This window comes from Salmo salar, chromosome ssa15 (assembly GCF_905237065.1).
Source record: "Salmo salar chromosome ssa15, Ssal_v3.1, whole genome shotgun sequence".
NCBI lineage: Eukaryota > Metazoa > Chordata > Actinopteri > Salmoniformes > Salmonidae > Salmo > Salmo salar.
Window position 1 is genome coordinate 88,817,038 of NC_059456.1, and position 22,623 is coordinate 88,839,660.

The 22,623-nt window shown below is 43.1% G+C and overlaps 1 protein-coding gene across 1 annotated transcript; it reads left to right on the forward strand.

Annotated features, from left to right (window-relative positions):
- Nucleotides 1-376: 376 nt before the first annotated feature.
- LOC123727142 (uncharacterized) lies at nucleotides 377-1,753 on the forward strand. Its single transcript, XM_045695252.1, has 2 exons — nucleotides 377-636; nucleotides 732-1,753. The coding sequence occupies exons 1-2, from the start codon at nucleotides 391-393 to the stop codon at nucleotides 1,395-1,397; spliced, it is 912 nt and encodes a 303-aa protein (XP_045551208.1). The 5' UTR covers nucleotides 377-390; the 3' UTR covers nucleotides 1,398-1,753.
- Nucleotides 1,754-22,623: the final 20,870 nt, after the last annotated feature.

A 22,623-nucleotide genomic window follows, 5' to 3' on the forward strand; every position in this document is an offset into this window, starting at 1 on the left:
ACAACAACTTTCAAATGAAATCAGAGCAACCTTAGTTGATCATGTCATCAACCATGGGCTGACAATGCGAGAGGCTGGACAGAGAGTGCAGCCCAACTTGAGCCGTTTTACTGTCGCCTGTGTCATCCGGACATTTAGACTGGAGTACAGGTATGTAACCAAAATGTCTTTCACACTATGTAGTACACCCCATGTCATAGTGTATTAGTTGGGTGACACCTGTTTACTTCATGAATAGCTGAGGTCATACACTAACTGCACAAATTCCCTGTAGAATTTACTCTACTGTGGGGGAAATATCTTTAGGCTGCATTGTCCAAGCCCTATATTTTTTTTGTTTTATTTTTCTAAAGGACTGAGAGACGCAATCATGGTGGAGGAAGGGGCCAAATGTTCACCGGGGTACAGGAAGCTGCCATTGTAAACTTGGTTTTGGAAAATAATGAAATCAGATTACGAGAAATTCAAAGCCACATCATCCAAGACAACACCATATTCAACAACATTCAACGAGTCAGTCTGTCCACATTGGCTCGCATTCTCAAGCGAAACCAAATCAGAATGAAACAACTTTATAAGGTGCCGTTTGAGAGAAACTCTCAAAGAAACAAAGAGGTCAGACGAGCATATGTGGATGTAAGTACAATATTGACTGCAGTACACTACACGCAACATTGTTTCCCAGTGTACTGGATAACACCATATTGACTGCTTTTGTTCTTTGTTTTCTGGGAGTACTGGAAATGGATGCTCATGCAATCCCACATGAGTTCATCTTTATAGATGAGGCTGGGTTCAACCTAGCAAAGACCAGAAGAAGGGGGAGAAACGTCATTGGCCACAGAGCCATTATAGATGTTCCTGGCCAACGTGGTGGGAACATCACAATGTGCACTGCCATCTCCAATACGCATGGTGTCCTCCACCGTCATGCCAACCTTGGACCATACAACACAGCCCATATTCTCACATTTCTGGACAGACTCCACAACATTCTCATACCACCAGAGCGTATGAATGATGCAGACCATCAAAGAACCCGGTACGTTGTAGTATGGGACGTGAGCTTTCATCGTGCAGCCCCAGTCCAAAACTGGTTTGCTGACCACCCACCATTTCTCGTGCAATACCTCCCACCATACTCACCATTTCTGAACCGCATAGAAGAGTTCTTTTCGGCATGGCGGTGGAAGGTATACGACCGGCAGACCTTTGTGCGCATGCCTCTTGTGCAGGCTATGGAAGAGGCATGTGATGAGATTGATGTGGGTGCGATTCAGGGATGGATAAGGCACTCAAGGCGCTTCTTCCCTCGATGTCTGTCAAGGGAAGATATTACCTGTGATGTGGACGAGGCGTTGTGGCCAGACCCAGCTGTGCAGCAATATGCTGCCTAATTCTTTTTCTTGACCCTTTTTTTATTCAATATTTTTTTCTGCACATTTTTTCTGCAATTTTCTTTTTCAGTTTACTGTTTTTCTGTGAGCATATTTTTGTTCAGTCCAATGTAAATATATCTGCTGTGCATATGTTGCACTGACTTGTTTGGTGAAAAATAAAAAATAAAATGTTTCAACAGCATGTGTGTGTATCTGCAAATATTTCTGTGCATCTGAAGAATTTTCTACAATTTGAACTATTTTAGTATTATGGCAAAGCATACTAAAGATGAGAGTGCTTTTCATTATGCCCAACAGTGTGTAGTTGGTTAGACAAAAATCTGGTAATATGAATGAAGTGTGTGCCATTTCGTGCAAACATTTGATTTTGATAATGCTATATGTAGTTTTGGTTGCAGTGCTTCATTTTGCAGGATATTGTCACAGGCGTCGATGAACGGTGACCAAAATGCAGCGGGTATAGTGCTCATCTTTCTTCTTTATTTTAGAGAGAACACTCAAAACAAAATAAACAGACGACAAAACAGTTCCATAAGGCACACGGCTATACAGAAAACAACCACCCACAAAAACACAGGAAAAACAGGCTGCCTAAGTATGGCTTCCAATCAGAGACAACGAAAAACACCTGCCTCTGATTGGAAACCATACTCGGCCAAACATGGAAAAAGAAACATAGAAATAGAAAACTAGAACCAAAATCCCTTAGAACCAAAAAAAACAAAACACACAAAACAAACACCCCCTGCCACGCCCTGACCATACTACAATGACAAATGACCCCTTTACTGGTCAGGACGTGACAGTACCCCCCCCCACCCCCAAAGGTGCACCTCCAAAACAAAAAACCCCACAAAACCAACCCCAAACCTAAAGGGAGGGAAGGGAGGGTGGCCACCATCAACGACGGTTCCTGTGCTACACCCCCCCTTCACCAATCCTCCCACTACGGAGGTGGCTCTGGCTCTGGGCGTAGCTCCCGTTCAGAAGACTGGCCTGAGAGGTGTCGCTGGAGGCCCCGGGCTGAGAGGCGTCGCTGGAGGCCCCGGGCTGAGAGGTGTCGCTGGAGGCCCTGCGCTGAGGAGCGTCGCTGGAGGCTCCTGACTGGGGAGCGTCGCCGGAGGCTCCTGGCTGAGGAGTGTCGTTGGAGGCACCGGGCTGAGGAGCGTTGCTGGAGGCTCCGAGCTGAGGAGCGTCGCTGGAGGCTCCTGACTGGGGAGCGTCACTGGAGAATCCAGACTGAGGAGCGTCGCTGGAGGCTCCGGGCTGAGGAGCGTTGCTGGAGGCTCCTGACTGGGGAGCATCGCTGGAGGCTCCGGGCTGAGGAGCGTCACTGGAGGCTCCTGACTGGAGAGTGTCGCTGGAGGCTCCGGGATGAAGAGCGTCGCTGGAGGCTCCGGGCTGAGGAGTGTCGCTGGAGGCTCCAGGCTGGGGAACGTCACTGGAGGCTCCAGGCTGGGGAAAGTTGCTGGAGGCTCCTGGCTGAGGAGCGTCGCTGGACGGAGAGTGCGCGGAGCAGGCACAGGATGTACTGGGCCTTGGAGGCACACTGGTGGTCTGGCGCTCAGGGCTGGCACAACCCGTCCTGGCCCAATGCTGACAATAGCCCGGCAAGGGCAGAGCGCTGGCACCGGACGAACTGGGCTATGCTGGGGAATGCGGCGCACCATACCTGGAGCAGGCGTAGGATATCCTGGACCCAGGATTCTCCCTGGAGGTCTGACACTTACAGCCAGCATAACCCGTCCTGGCTCAATGCTCACCCTAGCCCGGCAAGGGCGAAGCACTGGCACAGGACGAACTGGGCTGTGCTGGGGAATGCAGGGTATCGTGCGTGGGGCAGGCGTGGGATATCCTGGGCCGAGGAGCCGCACTGGAGGCCAGATACGCTGCGCTAGCGCACTTTTTCCTGGCTGCCGGCTAGCTGTCGCACAACAACGTTGCGGAGCCTGTATCGACCACACCGGGCTCTGAGTGCATATGGGTGACATAGTGCGCATACCCCCATACTGCCTAGCTCCTCCCTCTGTGCGTCTGCTCCGTTGTGCGCTCTCCACCAGTCCCTTTCTCCGGAATCCAGCGTCGTCATCCGCTCTTGACTCCTCGACCGGCTCTGGTTTCCTCCATGGCTCCCTCCGTATTGCCCAGGAAGTTAGGTCAGGGTTTCCCCCTGACCTAGCAACACTCCCCTTATGCCCCCCCCAAAAAAATGTTTTGGGGCTGCCTCTTCACCTCCTGAATAGGAGGATACAATGCCTCGTACCTCCGTCATTCCCTCTTCGCTTCCTCCAGCTCCGCCTTCGGGCGCTGGTACTCCCCAGCCTGGCTCCATTGACCCTTTCCATCGAGGATCTCCTCCCACGTCCATGACTCGAGATACCTCCTCTCCAGCTCCTTACCCCGCTGCTTGGTCTTCTTTTGGTGGGTGGTTCTGTCACAAGTGTCGATGAAGGGGGACCAAAATGCAGCGGGTATAGTGCTCATCTTCTTTTATTATTTACTAAAGTGAACACTTAAACAAAAATAACAAACCGACAATAAACAGTTCCGTAAGGCACACGACTATACAGAAAACAACCACCCACAAAAACACAGGAAATCAGGCTGCCTAAGTATGGCTTCCAATCAGAGACAACGAAAAACACCTGCCTCTGATTGGAAACCATACTCGGCCAAACATGTAAAAAGAAACATAGAAATAGAAAACTAGAACCAAAATCCCCTAGAACCAAAAAACCCAAAACACACAAAACAAACACCCCCTGCCACGCCCTGACCATACTACAATGACAAATGACCCCTTTACTGGTCAGGACGTGACAGATATATGAGGTATTTTGCCGTTTGGGTGTGTGGTTTTGTGAATTGTGTTAAGTATTTTGATAAAACCAGTCTAGTTTGCAAAATTATGTTTTAGCAATTGGGAAAAACTGTAATCAGTTTGTTTTGTGTATTACCACACAAAACTTTTGGCATACGAATGGCTGGGTACTCACCGTCCACACAATCTCCCTGAATTCCATGAGACGGCAGAACAATGGACTAGCTTCTTCGGCGAGGCGTCCAGTTGCTTGTGAGTCCTACCGGAGAGTAGGAAGCAAAGACGCCGATGGAGAGGCAGACGTGGCGGGGTCTTAGTGAGATTAAGGCGCCGGGCGAACCGTCCTCCATTACTGAGAATACTACTCGCCAATGTTCAATCATTAATGAACAAACTTGACAAACTCAGAGCAAGGATCTCCTTCCAGAGAGACATCAGATCCTGCAACATGCTCTGTTCTTCTGAGACTTGGCTTTCCTTCGACATCTAATCGGATTATATACAGCCAGAGGGTTTTACAGATTTCTTCGAGCGGATAGGAAGCGGGCTCTCTCTGGCAAGAGCAAGGGTGGTGGGCTCTGCTTTATGACCAACAACACATGGTGTAACAGGGGAATCACACAGGAACTTGCGAGCTTTTGCTCTCCCGACTTGGAATACTTGGTTATAAAATGTTGTCCTTTTTACCTTCCTAGAAAGTTCTAAGCGATTATTGCCGACACCAAAAAGGCTCTCAAAGATCTTCATTGGACCCTGAACAAACTGGAGACCGCATTCTCGGAGGCAGCGTTCATTGTTGCGGGAGACTTTAGCAAAAGTAATTTGAGAACCGTGCTCCCAAATTATTACCAACACATTGACTGTCTAACTCATGGAAATTCTACTCTTAACCACTGCTACACGCCTTTTCAACACAGGTATAAGGCACTCTCCCATCCGACCATGACTCAATCTTGCTTTTCCCCCCTACAAACAAACACTCAACAGGGAAGTTCCGATGGTCAGGTCTGTACAGCGTTGATCCGAACCAATCAGAATTCACGCTCCAAGACTGTTTTGATCACGTGGACTGGAATATGTTCCTGGTCGCCTCATTCATGAATACGCCAACTCAGTCAACAGATTCATCAAAAAAGACATAGATGACGTGATACAGATAGTCTTTCAAAGCGTACCAGAATCAAAAACTGTGGATTGATAGCAGCATTGTAGAAAAATTTTAAGAGAGAGAAGAGGATTATAAACAGGGCAAGGTGACTGGGGACAGTAATTTGGTTATAAACAGGGCAAGGTGACCGGGGACAGTAGTTTGGTTATAAACAGGGCAAGGTGACCGGGGACAGTAGTTTGGTTATAAACAGGGCAAGGTGACCGGGGACAGTAGTTTGGTTATAAACAGGGCAAGGTGACCGGGGACAATAGTTTAGTTATAAACAGGGCAAGGTGACCGGGGACAGTAGTTTGGTTATAAACAGGGCAAGGTGACCGGGGACAGTAGTTTGGTTATAAACAGGGCAAGGTGACCGGGGACAGTAGTTTGGTTATAAACAGGGCAAGGTGACCGAGGACAGCAGTTTGGTTATTAACAGGGCAAGGTGACCAGGGACAATAGTTTGATTATTAACAGGGCAAGGTGACCGGGGACAGTCATTTGGTTACAAACAGGGCAAGGTGACCGAGGACAGTAAATAGGTTATTAACAGGGCAAGGTGACCGGGGACAATAGTTTAGTTATAAACAGGGCAAGGTGACCGGGGACAGTAATTTGGTTATAAACAGGTCAATGTGACCGGGGACAGTAGTTTGGTTATAAACAGGTCAATGTGACCGGGACAGTAGTTTGGTTATAAACAGGGCAAGGTGACCGGGGACAGTAGATTGGTTATAAACAGGGCAAGGTGACCAGGGACAGAGGATTGGTTATAAATAGGGCAAGGTGACCAGGGGACAATAGTTGGTTATAAACAGGTCAAGGTGACAGGGGACAGTAGTTTGGCTATAAACAGGTCAATGTGACCGGGGACAGTAGTTTGGTTATAAACAGGGCAAGGTGACCGGGGACAGTAGATTGGTTATAAACAGGGCAAGGTGACCAGGGACAGAGGATTGGTTATAAATAGGGCAAGGTGACCAGGGACAATAGTTTGATTATTAACAGGGCAAGGTGACCGGGGACAGTAATTTGGTTACAAACAGGGCAACGTGACCGAGGACAGTAAATAGGTTATTAACAGGGCAAGGTGACCGGGGACAATAGTTTGGTTATAAACAGGGCAAGGTGACAGGGGACAGTAGTTTGGTTATAAACAGGTCAATGTGACCGGGGACAGTAGTTTGGTTATAAACAGGGCAAGGTGACCGGGGACAGTAGATTGGTTATAAACAGGGCAAGGTGACCAGGGACAGAGGATTGGTTATAAATAGGGCAAGGTGACCAGGGACAGTAGTTTGGTTATAAACAGGTCAAGGTGACAGGGGACAATAGTTTGGTTATAAACAGGGCAAGGTGACCGGGGACAGTAGTTTGGTTATAAACAGGTCAATGTGACCGGGGACAGTAGTTTGGTTATAAACAGGGCAAGGTGACCGGGGACAGTAGTTTGGTTATAAACAGGGCAAGGTGACCGGGGACAGTAGTTTGGTTATAAATAGGGCAAGGTGACCGGGGACAGTAGTTTGGTTATAAACAGGGCAAGGTGACCGGGACAGTAGTTTGGTTATAAATAGGGCAAGGTGACCGGGGACAGTAGTTTGGTTATAAACAGGGCAAGGTGACCGGGGACAGTAGTTTGGTTATAAACAGGGCAAGGTGACCGGGGACAGTAGTTTGGTTATAAATAGGGCAAGGTGACCGGGGACAGTAGTTTGGTTATAAACAGGTCAAGGTGACCAGGGACAGAGGATTGGTTATAAATAGGGCAAGGTGACCGGGGGACAATAGTTTGGTTATAAATAGGGCAAGGTGACCGGGGACAATAGTTTGGTTATAAACAGGGCAAGGTGACCGGGGACAGTAGTTTGGTTATTAACAGGGCAAGGTGACCAGGGACAATAGTTTGATTATTAACAGGGCAAGGTGACCGGGGACAGTAATTTGGTTACAAACAGGGCAAGGTGACCGGGGACAGTAGTTTGGTTATAAACATGGCAAGGTGACCGGGGACAATAGTTTGTTATAAACAGGGCAAGGTGACCGGGGACAGTAGTTTGGTTATTGTCATAAAAATAGTTGTACTCATCCTTAAAAATGTCGTACTGGAGAGAAGAGGACCAAAACGCAGCAGGTATGTGCAGGCTCATCTTGACTTTTATTCACTATCAAAATGAATGCCAAAATAACAAACCATGAGAATGAACGAACAACCAACAAACAGTCTGGCAAAGCATAGGCTCAACACAGAACAATTCCCCACAAACCCCAGTGACAACAACTCCTACATATGTGACTCCCAATCAGGAACAACGATTCCCAGCTGTTCCTGATCAGGAGTCACAAGACACACACCAGACTGCCACGTCCTGACCCCCAAACTACTACACCAGCTCCATCTGCTGGTCAGGACGTGACAGTTATAAACAGGGCAAGGTGACCGGGGACAATAGTTGGTTATAAACAGGGCAAGGTGACCGGGGACAGTAGTTTGTTTATAAACAGGGCAAGGTGTCCGGGAACAGTGATTTGTTTACAAACAGGGCAAGGTGACTGGGGACAGTAGTTTGGTTATAAACAGGGCAAGGTGACCGGGGACAGTAGTTTAGTTATAAACAGGGCAAGGTGACCGGGGACAGTAATTTGGTTATAAACAGGGCAAGGTGGCCGGGGACAGTAGTTTGGTTATAAACAGGGCAAGGTGACCGGGGACAATAGTTTAGTTATTAACAGGGCAAGGTGGACAGTAGTTCGGTTAAACAGTACAAATATGACATATGCAGATCGATCAAGATGGCAAAACACAAGTATGGAGACAAAGTGGGTCGGGCATGTGTGGCAGGGGCTTCTAACGGTCAGGGATCACAAAACGAAAGCCAGCCACATCACGTCTACCAACGCCACCCTTCCGGACAAGCTAACCACCTTTTTGTCAAGATTCGAGCACAATAACCCTGAGCTGCCGAGGAGAGCCCTGATGACAACTTAGGCTACATACTTACAGTCTCCACTGAGGACGTATGGAAGTCATTCAAACGTGTTAACCCTCGCAAGGCTCCCGGACCAGACGGCATCTCTAGCCGTGCCCTCAGAGCATGTGCAGACCAGCTGGCTGTTGTGAATAGCCACCTCTAGTCAGCTACCTACTCCCCGCTTCCCCCTGCTACTCCACCTATAGACCTATGGACATGCATATCACTGTTGCAGTTGTTAATATGTATATTATTACTTTTTAAATGTATGTTTTATTAAAATGTTTATTGTTTTTATTTCACTCAATGGTCATGCTCCTGCTCTCCCTATGGTCATACCACCCCTCCCCCTTAACAGTCTTCACTCTGCCTCCACCCCGTTTGACATGTATTTATGCATCACTGCCACAGTTGCTTTGATGTATATAGTGCTATTTCTATTTCTATTGTTTTATTACCACTGTCATAATTTTATTTCACTAGTTCTGCATGTTGGAGGTCGAAGCCTAAGATTTTCACTGTACCCTGCAATCACACCTGCAACCATGTACATGTGACTATTGAACAATCTGAATCTGAATAAGTTGCATGGACTCACTCTGTGTGCAATAATCGTGTTTAACATTATTTTTGAATGACTACCTCATCTCTGTACCCCACAAATCTGTAAGGTCCCTCAGTCAAGCAGTTCATTTAAAACACAGAGGATCAGAGAGGTTTTTCAATGCCTCACAAAGAAGGGCACCTATTGGTAGCGGGGTAAAAAAAAGAAGCAAACATTGAATATCCCTTTGAGCATGATGAAGTTATGAATTAAACTGTTGATGATAAATAAATACACACAGTCACTACAAAGATACAGGCATCCTTCTAACTCATTTGCAAGAGAGGAAGGAAACTGCTCAGGGATTTTGCCATGAGTGAAAAGAAGGAAGCCTATATAGAATATAAATATTCCAAAACATGCATCCTAATTGCAACAAGGCACTAAAGTAATGCTGCAAAAAATGTGGCAAAGCAATTAACTGTGTTATGTGTTTGGGGCAAATCCAATACAACACATTACTGAGTACCACTCTTCATATAGCATAGTGGTGGCTGCATCATGTTATGGGTATGCTTGTAATAGTTAAGGACTGGGGAGTTTTTCAGGATAAAAAAGATACAGAATGGTCTGCTTTTCACCAGACACTGGGAGATTAATTCACATTTCTGCAGGAAAATAACCTGAAACAAGGCCAAATCTACACTGTAGTTGCTTAACAAGAAGACAGTGAATGTTCCTGAGTGGCTGTTACAGTTTTGACTTAAATCTACTTGAAAATCTATGGCAAGACCTGGAAATGGTTGTCTAGCAATGATCAACAACCAATTTGACAGATCTTGAAGAATTTTGAAAAGAATAATGGGCAAATGTTGCACAAGCCAGTTGTAGAAAGCTCTTAGAGACTTACCCAGAAAGACTCACAGCTATATATTTCTTTTTCCCAAGCACCCACAGAAAAGTGTATCTTTAAGTATAAGTTTCCTTTCCCCCACCAAGCTGGCACTGAATGATCGGAGTAGATGGTCTTTTAAAGACTTCAGAGTGTTGTACTTATTAAGATTTGTCAGAGAAATAGAAGGCAGAAATCTCAGGCTAGCAAAGTATTTAGCATGTAAATGAAGAAGTACGGATGGCTGTTTGTATAGTGGTATTTATGAAGTGATTCTGCCTTAGATTGTTTCATTAGCATATGCTGCTGCTGAGAGCAGACAGTGGCTTGAGTGTTTAATGACAATATAAGGAATGATGTAGCTAGAAGCTGAGATTGCAGATGAGTCAATCGTTCACGGACGTTTCTCTTTGAGTGAGATCCAGTAGCAGTAACCTGGTTTCTGCAGACGAGGCAACAAATCATTTGATAAAACAATACTGTTGTGACTTGACTTTCATTAATCTATTTAATCCACTAACTATGTTTAATTGTTACTCAATTAAATTAATCATTAATAATTAACTGAAATAAAAAAACATTCTTTATGGAAAAAAAAAAAATGTTAAATTATATTTGTTAATGATATTATGAATAAAAACGGAAGAGTTATGTCACACATGCAGCTATCGAAAAATATATGTGAATATCTGCTCAATCCAAATGTACCACCAACTGATTGCAGCACTACCACAAAAATGGAGACAAGTGTAAAAGGGAGAAGGTAGAAACTTGTTTGCCTGCCATATATTAAAGATACAAATTGGCTGAAAAGCACTGGCATAAATAGAAAAATATACCAGTTTCATTTGAGGACAAAAATGTTGACAGCTGTGCCATTCAGGTTACAAAATAAATGGGAAGAGATTTTCGATGTACCAATTCCATTGCACATGGTTTATGAACTGGTACAAATAACTACACTTGCTTCAACACTTAGAGTTTTCCAATTAAAATTATTGTACACTATTCTTGCCACCAACAGAATGCTATATATATATGGGGCATTCAACAATTTCAGCTCTGTAGATTTTGCTGCGAAAAGACAGAATCAATTGATTATTTATTATGGTATTGCCCATATGTAGCTTGTTTCTGGTCACAGGTTCAGGAATGGTTAAAAAATCACAACATACATACACATACACTACGAATATCAGTATTGGGCAATTTGGAAAACCATAGTTAGTCAATAAATAATACAATAATACTCGTAGGAAAGGTTTTCATCTTTAGCTCACAATCTGTGGATACTATACAATTAGAAAGGTAAAAAAAATGATGTCAAACATCACAGCACAATTGAAAAATATATGGCACATGGAAACCAAATGAGGGTGGTCTATGGTGATAGGTGGGATGGGCTGAGAGTGGCTGAGGGTTGGGATTAAAGAGCTTATGTTTGGTAATGTATTGTTATATGAAGTACCATGTATGCAAAATGTGTATGCAAAATGTGTATGTAAAATGTATATGTAAAATGTATATGTAAAATGCATATGTAAAATGTATGTACACTACCATTCAAAAGTTTGGAGCCACTTAGAAATGTCCTTGTTTTTGAAAGAAAAGCAAATTTTTTATCGATTAAAATAACATCAAATTGATCAGAAATACAGTGTAGACATTGTTAATGTTGTAAATGATTATTGTAGCTGGAAACGGCAGATTTTTTATGGAATATCGACATATGCGTACAGAGGCCCATTATCAGCAACCATCACTCCTGTGTTCCAATGGCACATTGTGTTAGCTAATCCAAGTTTATAATTTGAAAAGGCTAATTGATCATTAAAAACCCTTTGCAAATTATAATAGCACAGCTGAAAACTGCTGAAACAGCTGAAAACAAGAACCCCAGCCTTGCTGATTATTCAGTACTACACAAATTGGTTTAATCATTTATTTACTAACTAACTAAATAATAACACAAAATCCACATACACACTTACATGAGACAATAGTCCCTAGCGGACTGACGAGATATGACGCTTGTTACAACATAACGTTAGAGGGGGGAGAGAGAGACAAAGGGAAAGAGACACTTATCGAACATTTGGAAACTATGCTCACAGTAACTATTTATTTTTGCACACGAACCACCGCCAGTTGGAAGTAAGAAATTAATGTATTTACCTGTTTGAATGCCGTTGTTTGTCATCTATCGCTGCTGAAACCAAACCTCCTTGAAAGGGGGTTTTGTTGGCCTTTGCTGTGGGCCACTTGTACACTCCCTGAATGTCCACCAGAGGCCACAATGTCCTTCTTCTTAGTTGTCCGGTGTCATGACGTTGGCCTGTGGGTAAGGTTTATGACCCCCCCCCATGAATACCTTTCTCTCTTCCCCTCTCTGAATCTACTGAAGGACGTGAATAGCCTGTGTTAAATATAGAGAGTCTGGGAACATCAAACAAATGGGGAAAAGGAACCATATTTTGTTAATAAAACCAGTTGGAAATATGCTTGATAACGTAATGAGTATGGATTTCATTTCAGTTGTCATCTGAGACATTATGATTGATGACAGGACGACATAAACTGTACCTGGGAAAGTATCCACCCTCTAGTTATCAGAGTCACATGGAATTCTTATGCAATTGAAATGTTTGATATTGAAAATGTTTGTTAGGAGATGAAATGTAATTTTAGCTTCCAAACGAGAGAATTGGGTTTTCATAAGGAAAGTGCCCTGCTCGATCAGTGGCCGAACCCTGTGAAGAGACAGCGGTTATAAACGATGAAACACCTCCCTCCCCCTCTCCACTATATAATCCTTTGACGAAAAGATAACCAGGTAGTTCCAGTACGGGAGGTCTGCAGCCTCTACGTTAGAAGGACACACATGTCAAGTACAGAACTAAGCCAACCTCGGCGTGAGCTCTGGTATGAACTGGTATGAACTTTGAGCTTATTCACTACAGAAGTGCTACTTCCTAGCCGTTGAGTTAGCAGCGGCCGCTGCTTACGTGGGCTAGGAAAGGACGGACGACGGATCCAGTCTAACAGACGGACGAAGATACCACCACTTATCCAATTTACCACCAGAGACATTCTTAAGAGTTTACATGAAGACCTGTTGGCCAACCCGGCCAGCATCTACGACCAATCTACCGAAGCGCAGCTCAGAGTAAATATTTATTGCATTTTCCTTTTCCAAATGGGCGGTAATTTAGAATGCATAAGATAATGTATTTACGATAGCATAGCTGCTGTTTCTCTGTTCCTAAATCTTCCCGCTCTTTCATTCAAGCCCAACCCCCTTTCCTTTGTGTAACCAGCTTTCATACAGGTTCCGTTCACCAGGGACGTTTTCTGTATGACATCATTGTATTCTGTGTATTTGTAATTCTGTGTGATTAGTTAGGTATTTAGTAAATAAATAATTAAACCCAATTTGGTATTGCTGATTCAACTTGTTAGCCAGGGTTTGTGAAGATAGATAACCAAGAATTTACAACTTTCATTATGAGACTGAAAATAAGACAAGGGTTAACATTGACTGCTATCGATGTAAAATATTACTAAGTATTTTAAGAGTTTATTCGGAAGATAACGGCTCTATAAACGTTCTTCCGTGGTGCCCCGACTTTCTAGTTAATTACATTTACATGATTAGCTTAATCAGGTAATATTAATTACAGAGAAATCATTTTATAAGTTAGCATGTCATATCACTTAATCCGGCATAGCCAAAGACACGACATAATGGTGCCCCCTGTGAGGACTCTAAAACTAAGACGCACGTTGGGTCAATTTGATAATAACATTTTGGAGCCCCCGTGCGAGGAATCTAAAATAGGATGAAGCTTTCATTTTGATTCAGCATATATAAAATTGAAAAGCAGATTACATAATATACCAAGTTGATTATATACATTATGGGAATTGTAGACTGGAATTATTGGTGCGTGTGTGTTCCGGAGAATAGCCTCCGTGTTGTGCTCTGACGTAGTCAGTGGGGAGCATAAACTATACATGTATGTATGATGGCTGATAAAGCTATCTGAGAAATAGCGCGTTTGGCCAAACGCTAAGTATTTCTGCCTCTCGCGTTTCAGACGCGTGTTGGCTAGGTCATTATTAATTTCTCGAGCGAGGACAAAGAGCCAGCCGATTGAAATTTAGGAGAGATTAGCTTGACCAGCGATAAGTATCTCTCTGTCTCTCGCGTTTCGATGCGAGTAGACCAAGGTGCATTTCGTTGTTTCCCGCGAGTTCCGGTTAAAACATCGTCAAATATCGCCGAAAAAGTGTTTGAACATAATACGTTATAAGTAAAACCTTTCCCTTGCCAAGGGAATCCTATGTTGAGCACTTTTCAGGCATCAAGTAGCATTAGCTTGCTCGAGATGCTAAGCTAACAAAAGGTAAAACAGCCATTTTGTTTGTGCCACATGGTAATTCATCCGACTTGAGTTGGATTTCAGCGTGTGCCAGCAGGGACCTTTGAAGAGTCACCAGTACTTTGCTTCAAGTAGAATTAGTCAGGTGACACTCAAGTCGTTACTCGTGATATCCAGACGGATATCGATGTCTTATTCAATTGAACTAATAAGTGAAATTGCCAGATTTACATTCTCAAGTTTAAATAATATCCAAATTGATGAGTTTTCTAAATGAGACATTGTAATCTTTTTTCCACATTAACCTAGATGAATAAACCTCTCAGGTTAATTAAAGTTTAAATCCCATATAGCCTATACATGTTTTATTTTATCTTTAAAATTGATCAATCAGTAAAATTTGGTTTTTGCAAAACCCATTCAGTAATCCAGTACTGACAGAAGTCCCGCCCCAGCGGGAATCCCATGTGGCTTCGGCCCAAGGAAGAAGTGTACCATAGTGGGGAGTGTTCCCAACATTTAATCTACTGTTTACACTTATGATATCCAATCAATGGAGATTGTATGGATTATCATCTCATTCAATTTAATAAGTTAAATTGTTGAACATACCTTAATGTTCTTGCAATCAAATGAGACACTTTTAAACTTCCCATATTAACCTGGATGAAGCAACCTCTCAGGTTAATTCAAGTTTAATACCCAGATAGCCTACCCAGGTAGGATTAATCATTGGCATTGATTAATTAATTCAATTTGCTTTTGCAAATTCATTCACGTCCAACTTCCACATTACTGGTACAGTACTGATGGTTCGTCAACATCTATAAATAGATTAAACTTGTCTTTGCAGCTTCCAATGAATTCCAAACCCAAACATTGAAAAAAAAATAGGAACATTTTTCCTCTAAATTTTTCTAATAATGTGCAAGCTACCAAAGGAGGTGGTCACCACTCCTCCGCTAATTAGTGAACCTCCACCCATAAAAAGGATTGATCTCTGACCTCAGCAGTGATACCAACCCTAATTATGCCATTAGAAAAACAACAGCCGAAATTGCGAACGCTCTCCAAAATCAACCATCAAATACAGGCTTTGTGACTGTTCTCTCCACTTTAGCACTTATGTATCGCCATCAAAGGTTGGCATCGGTCCAATACCACAGTGCACAGCTGAAGCACGTGCAAGACATGGCTAACATGAGGGCACAGGTGGAGAGAACTGAGCAACTATTGACAAAAGCAGGAAATGAAAACATTCTGCTAGTCGAGGAACTGCGTTTGAAATCGGAACAATTAAAAGTAATTGCAAATACTTATGACGATGAACGAGCACAAACTCTCCAACAAAATCGTCATCTGCAGGAACAACTCGATTTAGCCAAAACTAAATACGAGGTAGTCCACGCCAAACTAGATAAATCTGTTGAGTTATCTACAAACAGGAGCACGCAATTCGATAACATGCAGCCAGTTTTGTTGAACGTTACTCAAGGTAACAATGTTCTACTCCAAATTCTGCAGACCAAAGACGATCAGTTGATGAACACAATGACAAAGTTGGATGACAAATCAGCAGAACTTATTGAAGTCGCTGACCAAATGAATGATGAGAGAACTCAGGTGATGAGGATGGAAATATTGATTTCTAAGCAAGCAAAGGAAATCTCATCACTGAATCTCTCGCTCCGTACTCGAGACCTCTATCTGCAAACCATGAAAGGAGCAGGTGTGACACTCACGTGTCCAAAATTGGTACTCTAAGCGCTCAAGTGGACTCTGCAATGCAGCAGAAGACCACCCTTAGGTACCATCTGGAGGAAGTCCAGAATGGTCACGCTCTACAGCATGACTACCCATCCAAGCAACCGGAGTCCGGTACTCAAAGGAGTGAAGACGATAGGTTTCAGACATTGCCTCCATCAGGTGTCCCTCAGTCTTCTCCTCTTGGCCATTCGGCACTGAGTAATATGGAGCCTCTTGGCCAACAAAGCCAAAGCTTGGCTTCTCCTCTTGGCCTGTCGGCCCCAATTTCTCCACAGGATGAAGCCAACCCTCTCCGCCCGCTTGGCGCGGAATACCTTGACAAACTCGTCAAGAATTTCCCCACCTTTGACCCCGTTCCAGGTCAGCCAAACGATACTGAGACGTTCCTAGCTGACATAGAGGACGCGTTGGGTGGCTACCCGAATGCTACGGGTTCTGACAGGGTTTACCTATTGAAGCAAAAGTCGAATAGACACGTGACGAGGTTCATTCGCCTACAACAGCAACACGTGCTAAATGACTACGCTAAACTTGCCACAGCTTTGATATTAGAATTCAGTGGTTCTGCGACTCGCAAACACGATAGCTCACTGGCTAACACCGTCAAACAAGCTCGGAACGAACACCCACAAGCTTTCTATCATAGGCTTCGTTCAGCTTACTTTGGCCTACTCACGGAAACAGGAATGGAAGAGCTGTTACCATTCAAAGAAATGTTTCTGTCGAACATGTATCCCACCTTCATTACCTACTTGGGCCCTGCAGCCCACGTTGGCTTGCGTATCTTACAACTCAGAGAGCTTGCAAGCACAGCTTTTGAGGCATCTAACGTAGAGGTCTGCAGCCTCTACGTTAGAAGGACACACATGTCAAGTACAGAACTAAGCCAACCTCGGCGTGAGCTCTGGTATGAACTGGTATGAACTTTGAGCTTATTCACTACAGAAGTGCTACTTCCTAGCCGTTGAGTTAGCAGCGGCCGCTGCTTACGTGGGCTAGGAAAGGACGGACAACGGATCCAGTCTAACAGACGGACGAAGATACCACCACTTATCCAATTTACCACCAGAGACATTCTTAAGAGTTTACAGGAAGATCTGTTGGCCAACCCGGCCAGCATCTACGACCAATCTACCGAAGCGCAGCTCAGAGTAAATATTTATTGCATTTTCCTTTTCCAAATGGGCGGTAATTTAGAATGCATAAGATAATGTATTTACGATAGCATAGCTGCTGTTTCTCTGTTCCTAAATCTTCCCGCTCTTTCATTCAAGCCCAACCCCCTTTCCTTTGTGTAACCAGCTTTCATACAGGTTCCGTTCACCAGGGACGTTTTCTGTATGACATCATTGTATTCTGTGTATTTGTAATTCTGTGTGATTAGTTAGGTATTTAGTAAATAAATAATTAAACCCAATTTGGTATTGCTGATTCAACTTGTTAGCCAGGGTTCGTGAAGATAACCAAGAACTTACAACTTTCATTATGAGACTGAAAATAAGACAAGGGTTAACCTGTTGGGTCTAGGGGGCAGCATTTGCACGTCTGGATAAAAAAAATGTACCCGATTTAATCTGGTTACTAATCCTACCCAGTAACTAGAATATGCATATACTTATTATATATGGATAGAAAACACTCTAAAGTTTCCAAAACTGTTTGAATGGTGTCTGTGAGTATAACAGAACTCATTTGGCAGGCAAAACCCTGAGACATTTTCTGACAGGAAGTGGATACCTGATGTGTTGTATTGAGTTTAAACCTATCCCATTGAAAAACACAGGGGTTTAGGAATATTTTGGCACTTCCTATTGCTTCCACTAGATGTCACCAGCCTTTACAAAGTGTTTTGAGTCTTCTGGAGGGAGATCTGACCGAACAAGAGCCATGGAACGGTGATGTCCCATTAGACACCTGGCGCGCTACTTCATGTTGGGTACCCTCGTTCCAATACGTTATAAAAGGCTATGCATTCGTCCACCTTGAATATTATTCATGTTCTGGTTAAAAAAGGCCCTAATGATTTATGCTATACAACGTTTGACATGTTTGAACGAACGGAAATATATTTTTTCCCCTCGTTCATGACGAGAAGTCCGGCTGGCTTACATCATGTGCTAACGAGACGGAGATTTTTGGACATAAATGATGAGCTTTTTTGAACAAAACTACATTCGTTATGGACCTGTGATACCTGGAAGTGACATCTGATGAAGAGAATCAAAGGTAATGGATTATTTACATAGTATTTTCGATTTTAGATCTCCCCAACATGACGTCTAGTCTGTATCGCAACGCGTATTTTTCTGGGCACAGTGCTCAGATTATTGCAAAGTGTGATTTCCCAGTAAGGTTATTTTTAAATCTGGCAAGTTGATTGCGTTCAAAAGATGTAAATCTATAATTCTTTAAATGACAATATAATATTTTACCAATGTTTTCTAATTTTAATTATTTAATTTGTGACGCTGACTTGACTGCCGGTTATTGGAGGGAAACGATTTCCTCAACATCAATGCCATAGTAAAACGCTGTTTTTGTATATAAATATGAACTTGATAGAACTAAAAATGCATGCATTGTCTAACATAATGTCCTAGGAGTGTCATCTGATGGAGATTGTAAAAGGTTAGTGTATCATTTTAGCTGGTTTTATGGTTTTGGTGACCCTGTCTTTGACTTGACAAAACATTACACACAACTCTTGTAAATGTACTGTCCTAACATACTCTAAATTTATGCTTTCGCCGTAAAACCTTTTTGAAATCGTAAAACGTGGTTAGATTAAGGAGATGTTTATCTTTCAAATGGTGTAACATAGTTGTATTTTTGAAAAATTTGAATTTTGACATTTATTTGGATTCAAATTTGCCGCTCTTGAAATGCACCTGCTGTTGATGGAGTGCACCACGGGTGGCACGCTAGCGTCCCACCTAGCCCCAAGAGGTTAACATTGACTGCTATCGATGTAAAATATTACTAAGTATTTTAAGAGTTTATTTGGAAGATAACGGCTCTATAAACGTTCTTCCGTGGTGCCCCGACTTTCTAGTTAATTACATTTACATGATTAGCTTAATCAGGTAATATTAATTACAGAGAAATCATTTTATAAGTTAGCATGTCATATCACTTAATCCGGCATAGCCAAAGACACGACACCGGTCTCCAATGGGCTGTTTCCTCAGAGCAGCTACTCAGCTGTACTATTGAAGATAGGATTTAAATAAATAGTAAATAGTCAAAGTTCCAATCTCACTTTACATGCGCAGCTGCAGACTGGCGGTGTCCTGGTCTGGTAAGTAAATTTTCTTCACCTCGTGTTGAGAGTTTCAGTTTCTAACCATTTCAATGTGCGGACCACGGTCTCACGTCTTTCTGGTCTCAAGGAAGGTCAGTTTATTTCTTCACCTCGTGTTGGTTCAGCGTTTCAATCATTTCCCACATGTAGCTAATGCTCCACGCTTTTCTGGTCTGATATGTTAATTCTTAACTCATCCTTTATACACTCTGGTAAAAAGCTGCATTATATTATGCTGACATGATGTCTGAGCTCACTCGGGGCTTGGCTAGTTACTGTGCAAGGTATTCTCAAAAACAATTATCTTATCAGAAAACTAAAATCACATTCATATATTCCGTGAATCATTTTTCATATTGTCTACACCACGAATTGGATGGAGACTTCATACCTGTAGTGTAAATACTTTTGAAGTTACAGTATTTCCTTTCTAACCTTACTAATGACGTCACAAAAGAAAAAACAATATGGCATGATTATTCTTTAGGTCCCCACTGACCATTTCCCACATTCGGATGTTAGAAATATTGTTCCAACGTTCACTCTTTGGACGTTAGAGTTTTTGAGCGGCAAAAGTCTCTCTCTAGACAAAGACATTCCATTACCCAGACTAGAGAGCCAGAGAGAGAGTTCTCTCTTGCTTACATTTACAACCAGTGTGTGGAGGTCTCAAAAAGCGGCCCAGCCCCCCCTCTTCTGTGGGTGAAAGAGGGCCTGGTTATTTGTCAACCATTGCCAAGCTGATCTGAGCCACTAGATCCTTACGTGTAGTCATGACAATACTATCCTCTTTATTTATTCATACAGTCGTTTCAGGAACACAGTGTGTTCTAGTTATCATACTGTAAGTAGTTACATATTCCTTTTTGTTTCTCAACGCTGTCGCCCCTTTTCTTTCACCAGTAGTAAACCACACAGCAGGATGCCACCTCTAAGGTACAACCTGCCACCTGTGCCTGTGTCTTCCAACAATGCTGAAGAAGCAAAATTCCACCTGGTATTGCACCTTCAGAGGGCATCACAGAGTTGCATCCTTCTGTATTCCACTGTGAAGGTCCAACAATGAGTAACATGGTTTTCCTCAACCTAAGAAGCCTTTGTCAAATTTATACTTGTACTTCTGGCTCTGAGATTATTCCAGTTTATCTTTATTCCTCAGTGTGTAAAAAAATGCTACCAAATGATATGTAAGACGTTTTCCTTTTTTCTTCCTAGCCAAGTAAAATAGCTTGGTCATTTCATTTTCAAGTATAAAAGGTACATTACGCAGGCATCTGTCCAGTAAATTCAAACAGTACATTTAAATGACCTGAATGCAAGTTGCAGGCTTGTCTCAATAAAAGGTTCTGTCCTAGTGTTTGTCTTTGTGTAAACAGATCTAAAAGGTAAGGAGGTCACATGACCTGTGCTCCTTATCTCTAAGGTCCCGATGGTCAGGAGGTGATGGAGCCGAGCCTATTGATCTGTGAACTCTTGACACACATACACACACACTCACGTACCCACACATGTGTAAACGCACCAACACAAACACACACACATACCCATACGTGTAAATGCACAAACACACACTCACATGTACCCACACATGTGTAAACACACCACCACATGCACATACGTACCCACACATGTGTAAAGGCACGCACGCACACACATGCATACATACACATACACACGCACAAGCACACCCACACACACACAAGGTGAATAGCTTTGTTCAGCTTAGTGTCAATCCTCCTGTCACATTCTAAAAGGTTATTCCTCGGCCAGCTCCACAGAGGGTTTCTGAGAACAAGGAGAAATAGAACAAAAGATAGAAAATCCTGCTTTTGATAATTAATTACAGTAGCTATCACAATGCATTTGCCTGGAGGTGAACCTCCATACTGTAATTTTCAGACCAAGAACACTTCTCTACTTCTCTACTCTTGATGAGTACAATAACAGAAAAAAAGCCATCTGGACAATTATCATAGCACAGCTTTTCATTCCCTACATCCCTACACCTTGTCACATCTTGAGGCCCGACTGTGTCAAATCAATGTCAAATTTAAATGTTAATAGAATCTTAAATTATTCACTATGAAGTTTAGCCCATTTGACCTATTCCTGGGCTCCAAATGAATCCTCCCCATGAATATATCATAGCGGGAAAACAGCATGCCCTCTCTCCTCTCCCCCAGAGTACATTCTCTTAACTCTACCTGATGTCTCTCTGAGACCGCGCTTGCGTCCCAAATGGCACCCTATCCCCTTCATATTGGGGATAGGGTGCAATTTGGGACACCGACAGTGAGAGGAATAGCTGTGAGGTAATTATGTATTGATAAAGGGACAATGGGTGATTTGCTTAAAGTTGTCACAAAGATTGATCTGATGACAAAGGCTACATGTCTTTTCCAATAATTATTAATCAATGAAAAAGCAGCTGTAGACCACCATTTAATGGCCTATGTTTATTGATCATTCCCTTACAGAAGTGTCACTAATGGTCATCTATTTTATGGGACACGTTTCAAAACTAAATTCAGGTCAAACTTGAGGTTCCATTCAGAGACATATATTAAACATTAAGTCAGCTGTCCGCCCTGGTAAAAAGTAGGGGAAGCAATAGGCTGCTTCAACAGGTCGGCCTATCTGAGCTGACCATCCTGTAACTACCCATTACGGAAAAAAACTAGATAATGCAAATTCACTGAGCACCATGGAACAATATTACAAAAATACAATACATCCAACTAGCTAGCCACTCTGCATCAGAGTGACAGGGGGACAGGGGCAGGTGAGCATATTATCATCCAATGTGGACGTGTCTCTATCAGAGGCTTTAAAGAACAACGAGAAGGAGAACGTCCTTAATACCAATACTGCTGTGACCTTTAGAAGAATTACAGAAACATTGTGAGGCATGCCGAGTCATCTCTTCATGACTCCTATCCTCTCAGATCCTGATGTTGCTGCTGCCTGCTGCCCTGAGGTGTCCGTGGCCTTTCCCTTTGACAGTTCAGCACTTGTTAGACGTAATAGAGCTACTAATGCCCAGGCTTATATCTGGCCGGGTCACAGCCGTGACACTAATGGATTCCATAGCTCATTAAAGTTATTCAGATGGTGAATAACTCCGTGAGCGGAGGGTTAGGGTCAGGTAGGGAGGGAGGGGTGTGGGTGGAACAATGGGGGTAGGTCAGGTGGAGGGGTGGGGCTTTTGGTGGGGGTAAATCAGAAGCAGCTGGTGGCCAGTGGTTGTAAAGTGTTGGTCCCATGTTTCATGAGTTGAAATAAAATATCCCAGAAATGTATTTCTCTCAAATGTTGTGCACAAATTTGTTTACATACCTGTTAGTGAGCATTTATCCTTTGCCAGGTTAATCCATCCACCTGACAGGTGTGGCAT